Source organism: Montipora foliosa, chromosome 10 (assembly GCF_036669935.1).
Source record: "Montipora foliosa isolate CH-2021 chromosome 10, ASM3666993v2, whole genome shotgun sequence".
Taxonomy (NCBI): Eukaryota; Metazoa; Cnidaria; class Anthozoa; order Scleractinia; family Acroporidae; genus Montipora; species Montipora foliosa.
Genome location: NC_090878.1, coordinates 17562389 through 17569888, shown reverse-complemented (window position 1 = coordinate 17569888; position 7500 = coordinate 17562389). Strand labels below are relative to the sequence as shown.

At 39.1% G+C, this 7500-nt stretch overlaps 1 protein-coding gene across 1 annotated transcript in view; it reads left to right on the top strand.

Moving 5' to 3' along the window:
* Positions 1 to 3854: 3854 nt before the first annotated feature.
* Positions 3855 to 7500, top strand: part of LOC137972563 (uncharacterized) — a 4215-nt gene continuing 569 nt past the window's right edge. Inside the window, exons 1-2 of the mRNA XM_068819308.1 lie at positions 3855 to 4169; positions 7223 to 7500. The exon at positions 7223 to 7500 is cut by the window's right edge and continues 569 nt beyond it. Of these exons, the coding sequence (XP_068675409.1) occupies positions 3855 to 4169; positions 7223 to 7500 (593 nt within the window). The remainder of the gene's footprint in view (positions 4170 to 7222) is intronic.

The window sequence follows — 7500 nt, the reverse complement described above, 5'->3', positions numbered from 1 at the left end:
GTACTAGTATTTTAAATTGCTTTGGGCATTCCACGATCCATGTTTTGTTATACTGGTTCCCAGATCTACTCCTTCTCACATCTTGTACCCAGGTCATGTGTACAGTTTGGGTCGTATTTGAATTCATGAGGAGCTTAAGCCGACTCAGGAATTCTCGGCTGGACGTCTCCTGACGATGTACGGATATCCATCAACAAAGGCTAAAAACATAACACAAAAGGTGTTTCTTATTCAGAAAAGTGTTAAAGCATTCAGGATCGATCAAATTGCACTGTAAACTTACGTTAAGCAGAAAAAAGTAGTTAATTTTTTATTGAAGGACTATATTTAGGGGCGAGATGAATTTTGTGGGGAACACAAATCTATTTCAGTTCGTTTGCGCGCATCGACAGTGGCGGTTAGTGCTGGGACACGGAACCATTTTTCGTTCTAAATTTCCCAGTTCCTTAGTTATCGAGTTCCATAAGTATAAACTTAAAAATGGTTTCCTTTAAAATCAGAAAAGAACCAATTCACCGTGGCTGTTGAGAAAAGTGTATGCCAGGCAAAACAAGTTGCATCTCGGTAGCCTGAAAGTTAACTGACAAAATAATTTACCCGTGTTTAAATTAAGAAATACACCAATACATCACTAACGTTTCATGTTTAACCGGAGAATTAGGGAAGCAGATGTTCGAAGGTGTAATAGCTGTTGAGTTTTATTCCTCAGTTATCGAGTTCCATAAGGAACCAATTCACCGTTGCTGTTGAGAAAAGTGTATGCCAGGCAAAACAAGTTATATCTCGGTAGCCTGAAAGTTAAGAAATAATTTGCCTGTGTTTAAATTAACAAATACACCAATACATCACTAACGTTTCATGTTTAACCGGAGAATTAGGGAAGCAGATGTTCGAAGGTGTAATAGCCATTGAGTTTTATTCCTCAGTTATCGAGATCCATAAGTATAAAACTTAAAAATGGATTGCTTTAAAATCGGAAAAGAACCAATTCACCGTTGCTGTTGAGAAAAGTGTATGCCAGGCAAAACAAGTTATATCTCGGTAGCCTGAAAGTTAAGAAATAATTTGCCTGTGTTTAAATTAACAAATACACCAATACATCACTAACGTTTCATGTTTAACCGGAGAATTAGGGAAGCAGATGTTCGAATGTGTAATAGCCATTGAGTTTTATTCCTCAGTTATCGAGATCCATAAGTATAAAACTTAAAAATGGATTGCTTTAAAATCGGAAAAGAACCAATTCACCGTTGCTGTTGAGAAAAGTGTATGCCAGGCAAAACAAGTTGCATCTCGGTAGCCTGTAAGTTAACTGGCAAAATAATTTGCCTGTGTTTAAATTAACAAATATACCAATACATCACTAACGTTCCATGTTTAACCGGAGAATTAGGGAAGCAGCAGGGGCACCCAACGTCAATTTTCGGAAAATATCTGTTCGGAGGACGATTTGAGATCTAGAATTTTTGGAATATTTGTTGTAAAATTTCTTGCTTGCCTGCCTCTCCTAGGATTTTCGAACATCTGAAAAATAGTATAATTGCCCATTTTTAACGGATTTTTACCCTAAAAAGGTCACTTAGAATTTTCGGGAGCCTTTTTCCTGGCTAAAATTTTCGAAATGGTAAGATTTGATACCTAGAATTTTCGGATCACTAGACTTTCAGCTAGGAAATCCGAACAGATGAAAACTTTTTAGGGGATAAAAATATGCCTATATCTACCGTTTAAATACTAAAATACGTTTAATAATGCTATGTTTAAGTGGTTTTGAACTACGTTCTCGTTGGGTGCCCCTGAAGCAGATGTTCGAAGGTGTAATAGCTGTTGAGTTTTATTCCACAGTTATCGAGTTCCATAAGTATAAAACTTACAAAATGGATTGCTTTAAAATCAGAAAAGAACCAATTCACCGTTGCTATTGAGAAAAGTGTATGCCAGGCAAAACAAGTTGCATCTCGGTAGCCTGAAAGTTAAGAAATAATTTGCCTGTGTTTAAATTAACAAATACACCAATACATCACTAACGTTTCATGTTTAACCGGAGAATTAGGGAAGCAGATGTTCGAATGTGTAATAGCCATTGAGTTTTATTCCTCAGTTATCGAGTTCCATAAGTATAAAACTTTAAAATGGATTGCTTTAAAATCAGAAAAGAACCAATTCACCGTTGCTGTTGAGAAAAGTGTATGCCAGGCAAAACAAGTTGCATCTCGGTAGCCTGGAAGTTAAGAAATAATTTGCCTGTGTTTAAATTAACAAATACACCAATACATCACTAACGTTTCATGTTTAACCGGAGAATTAGGGAAGCAGATGTTCGAATGTGTAATAGCCATTGAGTTTTATTCCTCAGTTATCGAGTTCCATAAGTATAAAACTTTAAAATGGATTGCTTTAAAATCAGAAAAGAACCAATTCACCGTTGCTGTTGAGAAAAGTGTATGCCAGGCAAAACAAGTTGCATCTCGGTAGCCTGGAAGTTAAGATATAATTTGTCTGTGTTTAAATTAATTTGAAGTAAAGAAAATAAAGAAATAATTTTCCATTTTTTAATTGCATGATACTGACCGTTGTAAACCGTGTTTTAGAAAATATTTCAGATTGATTTATTGCGCCTCTGGACTATTTTGACACGTCACTCAAAATTAATTTCAAATAATTTGAGATATTTGTCGTTATTAAATGTTTACGACGAAGTCGGCCCAACAAATATGTCGAGATTAACACATCTCTCTCCCTTTGTCTCTCGCTCTGCCTTTTTAGTGTGAGTCTTGTTACAACTCCCACTGAGATTTTGGAAGCTTTGGTCGTGTTAGTCTGTCCATGGTTTCTTAGTGCTGGTTTTTGTCCAGAGTTGCGGCTTGTTGTTCTTCTCTTTTTCCTTTCTTGACTCGGCACGAGGGAGTCGGGTAGAGGTCCGGCGCTGGACTAGAAACCCCCTTGCTCGGTTGCGCTCTACCCCTGAAGATTCGCAGCCATTTACGAGCCTAATGGTGTCGCAGTCAGCTTGTCTTTATCCTTGGGATTTTTGGATTTGCCTCGTGGAACCTGTGTTTCATATTCCATGGGATTTCTTTAGTTTTTACGATATATTTTTTAAGAACGAAGATTTTAGTGTAAAGATTTTTCATCTTTATTATTCCCATTTTTAAGAACGAATAATTTTCATGGTCAAATATTCATTAATCCCTCCTACGTGATTTAGTTTTTCGCACATGTACTATCTGGCTGTTTCTGAGATTAAGGTTTTTAATTTCACACAGAGTTTGTTTCATTTCTTAACCTTATTTTGGGGTTGAGAGTTTGCTTTGTAAATTTCTCCCCCTCATTTTACAGACTAACCCTAACTTTTGTCTATGATTTTTCCTCAACTCATCATTCACACACACAATATTCCCCTCAAACTCCTGCTTATTTGTGAATGTTTTAGTTAGTGGAGAGAAACCCCTTCTTGTAAGGAGGATTCTTCTATTAACACTAATTAAGAAAGCCACAAAGGTTGCTAGGTTAACTGCTGCTTTATGTATTACTCTTAAACAACCAACAGAGTAAAATCTGTAAGTTTCATTCCCAAGGGTCGAATGATTGGCCCATTTTTTTAATGGGCAATCATGAAAAGCTTAAAGGCGGCTGCCAGCCTTCCTGCTGTCTCCAAATCTTCGATTTCTTCTTATAGAGCAACTTATTGAAAAAACACGAGATGCTTTGTTAACTGTTTTTTTTTCTATGTTGTCTCTAGACTGGCCAGCATAACAATGTTTCTACGTCCCAGAAAGAAAATATGCTCAGGTCCAGTGAGTCGTATTACTTTTATCTGTTGTATGTTTCTCTTTGCTTTCATGGTTACTACGATGTTGCATTTTGGAACCGAGAACTTTTCTTTGAACCACAAGAGGTTATACCTCAAAAGACCGCAAGGACGAGGTGGCCTCCTGCTACAACCAGGATTCACACACCTTCAACCACTTGTGGACATGTTCGATAACTTGGCGCAGGTAACACCCAATAGAAAGGATTGTATGTTTTCAACAACGGAATTCAGTGATTTGAAAGAGCCAGAGACGAAACAAACCATCTTCCTTCTTATTATTGTATCTACGGCGCCTTCAAGACGAGACAGGAGAGAAGCAATAAGGCAGACATGGTGGACGAAATGTCATGGAGAGGTTAGTATTTCTTGGCTGGAAAATGAGGTGGCAGAACAGTTTGTTCTCTTGTAAGGGTCTGCCTACCACTGCATTTCGAGTTGTACAAGTTATCGGTAATTACGATTACAAAAGCACTCATAACCCCTGTCTTTCTTTTTTGGATTTAACTAAGTCCAACTAGTGAAGCCAAACAAGGTATTCACGTTGCGGCGCCACGCAATAGTCCATTTTACAGTTGTGTGCTTAGTTACCTGGCCTTTGAATGAAAGTGAAGCTCGAGTTGACCTTGTTTTGATAGAAAGCTCACTCGCTGCTTTTCTTATGTAAATTCTTACTAAATTAGCATGACAACAACATCATTAACATAAGAAAAGAAGAGGGGTCTGTATCATAACAAGGTCAACACCAGCCTCACTTTAAAGAGGTCTATTAAAATATAAAAAAAAGAAAGAACGACTCTTCCCAGGGTACGTGCAGATTTGACCAAGCATTCTCAGGACACTGTGTATTCAAGAGATTCTGAAGTCGAACTGCATTTGCGCAGGCCACGAATTAGGCTAAGATTTGCAGCCCCTGGTGCCTTGTTGCGCCAGAGTGCTTCTCCGTACTCCAACGGCTGGGTGCACGGGATGTTCTTTGTTTGGTTTGACCAATCAGGAACAAATTCCTTTAAAAAAATCTGGGGCATAATATACTCGGGGATGATTATTCCAATGTGGTGGATTTATCATTGTATTAACGAGAGTAGCGTGAGCATGCCACCAGCGGCTGGAAATCTAAGCCTAGCCACGCACGAACTACCACCAGCGTTTTCGCGGTGCTGTAGTGTGCTCGGAAATTGGATAATCAGTAATATAAGAGATTTTGACAAACTGTATAACAACTGTCTGTCGAGCTCTAGACCGACGTTTGCGGGCAAATACCTCTTACTTGTCGTCCGTTCACAAGCCAAGTTCAAACAAGCGGCACAATGGCGGCAAAATGGAAAGTTTAAGCCTCTGCTCGCGGTTGTTCAAAAGCCGATTAGCACTAATCCCAGATTAAATGATTAACCAAGGAATTTATTTCTCTACTCCCACATGCTGTTCAACGCTGATATTCGGCGGAACTTTACATTAGAAGAAGTCAATCTTGAAGATCAAAAATAGGCAAAAGAAACTTTCACCAAAAAGGTGAAAACATGAAACAAAAGTTTAGGATAACCCTGCATGGATTAAGTTAATCGTCTTTCGAACAACCGGGCCCAGGTTGTTTTCTTTGCATTTGCGATCTTGTCATTTTGTTCAAATCACAGGGTAAACATGCGACAATACGCCCAAAAGGGCGAGCATAAAAACGAAAATAGCCTATGTCGATTTCTAAAATAATTAGGATAGTAATTGCACTCTCATTGGTCAATAGAGCGGTTTTCAATTGAATGTCGAAAGAAATAAGATAATTACTTTGGTTTATGATTACTTCACTCAGTGATTGGTTCAAAGTTCTCGCGCCATTTTTTCATCCAATCAGAAGTGAAACCAAAACCAATCGTGGCTCACGCGTGCACATTTTCCCGCGCTTTGTGTCGGCTACGTGTAATTACTTCGAATTTTGATTGGTTTGCCGGATTGTCTCAGACCTTTTGGATTGGCCAAAGTAATTACTTTGGTTTTGGTTTTACGACACTCAATTGAAACTCGCTCTAGCTGTGTTTAGATAAGAGTATGGAAACACGGCTGTGACATCACACGAATCAGAGAATGGTTATGTATTGCCAGACGCGCGTTTTGATTGGCTGTTAGGAAACGTGAGCGCGTATCAAGAAAGTGTGTTTCAATCAAGAAGTAAAAAAAAAAAAACAGCATTTTCCTTCATTTGTCGAATTATTTTTGAGAAATATTTTATAAAAGCAATAGAGGACTTTTTCCCATGTTTCCATAGCCTCATCTAAACACTCAAGGAAGTTGGAGAATTGTCGACAGTTACGCAAGCCCTCGACTGCCTCGAATTCTCTTAACTTCCCCTCGTGTTTAGATTAGGCTATCCTAGAGTATTTGCGAATATCCGCAAGTAACAAGAGGAAAAACAATTACCGGTAATTTCTCTTAAAATTTTCCCTGTAGAGATTTACCGGTATCAAGAGAAAATGAGGGGACAGAGAAGGAGGCTCCCGGTCCAGCCCTTGGGATATGTCATGTCCACGAAAGTTATTTTTAGACGAGCGGAAGTCTTCCGAGACGTCCGCATGCAGGCCAACCTCGGTCCGATGTTTGAAAGAAACATATATTCAACAGCCTTCCACGTGCGCCATCATTTTCTCTTTTCACTAAGAACCTGAGAGCGAAGCAAGACTGCATGCGGACGTCTCGGAAGACAGACTTCCTCTAGAACAAAGACCTCCGCTCGTCTAAAAATAACTTTCGTGGACATAACATATCCCGGCCAACGCCTTGAGCCTCCCTCTCTGTCCCCTCATTTTTTCTTGCCAGTATTGGTACCAGTGTTTTTTTTTTTTAATTCTTGGCAACAATATGGAAATGATAATGCGAGACATTTTAAAGTGGTAAAAAGTCAAGGTTGCTCACAGACTGTTTTGCCAATATTCATGTCATTTTTCTAAATATATTCGATTAGCTCTGACAGATTCTAACAAATATAGGGTATTTGATAGGAAGTGTATGCGGTTAGAAGTGAACCAATTTTTGAAACAATTCACCGAAGGCAACGAGAGAAAATGTTGACGTCACAAAAATCAAAAAGACACGCGCGATTCAGGCATACTAGTGTCCAGCTTGCGCGAGGCCCTAAAACTCAATGGAGCCTCCTTAACTTGTATGCCTCTAGTGCGAATAGCACACAGTCAGGAGTCCATGACTTTGGTCTCCTGACACCTTACAGACGACATAGTTCAAATGTAATGGCAAATGCAAGAAGAGGAAAAAAATGGTAATTTCTTTAATTATGACGATACACCGCAAATGCGAGCCAGAGTTTAATAGGTGGCTTCACGGTTAAAAAAGACGGGCAATAAACGCATTATTTGTCAAGATAAACTTTGGCCGGCATTTATTGAAGCCATAATCCTGTTTTAGGTGCTGTGCAAGTTTTTCACTGACGGCCTTCAACTCACCAGAGAGGATAAAGCGATACTTACCAATGAAAAATTCGCTTCCAAAGATATAGAATTTCAACCGGTTGTTGGCGGCCGAAGTTTTGGCCTTCGATATCTCTACCAAATGATGTGGGCTGCAGTCAAGTATAATTTCACGTATTTCCTCCGTCTTGACGATGACTATTTCGTGTGCCTTGAGAGGCTCAAATATGAGTTGCGCCACAGGCCTACCAAGATGTTAAGCTGGGGCTGGTATCA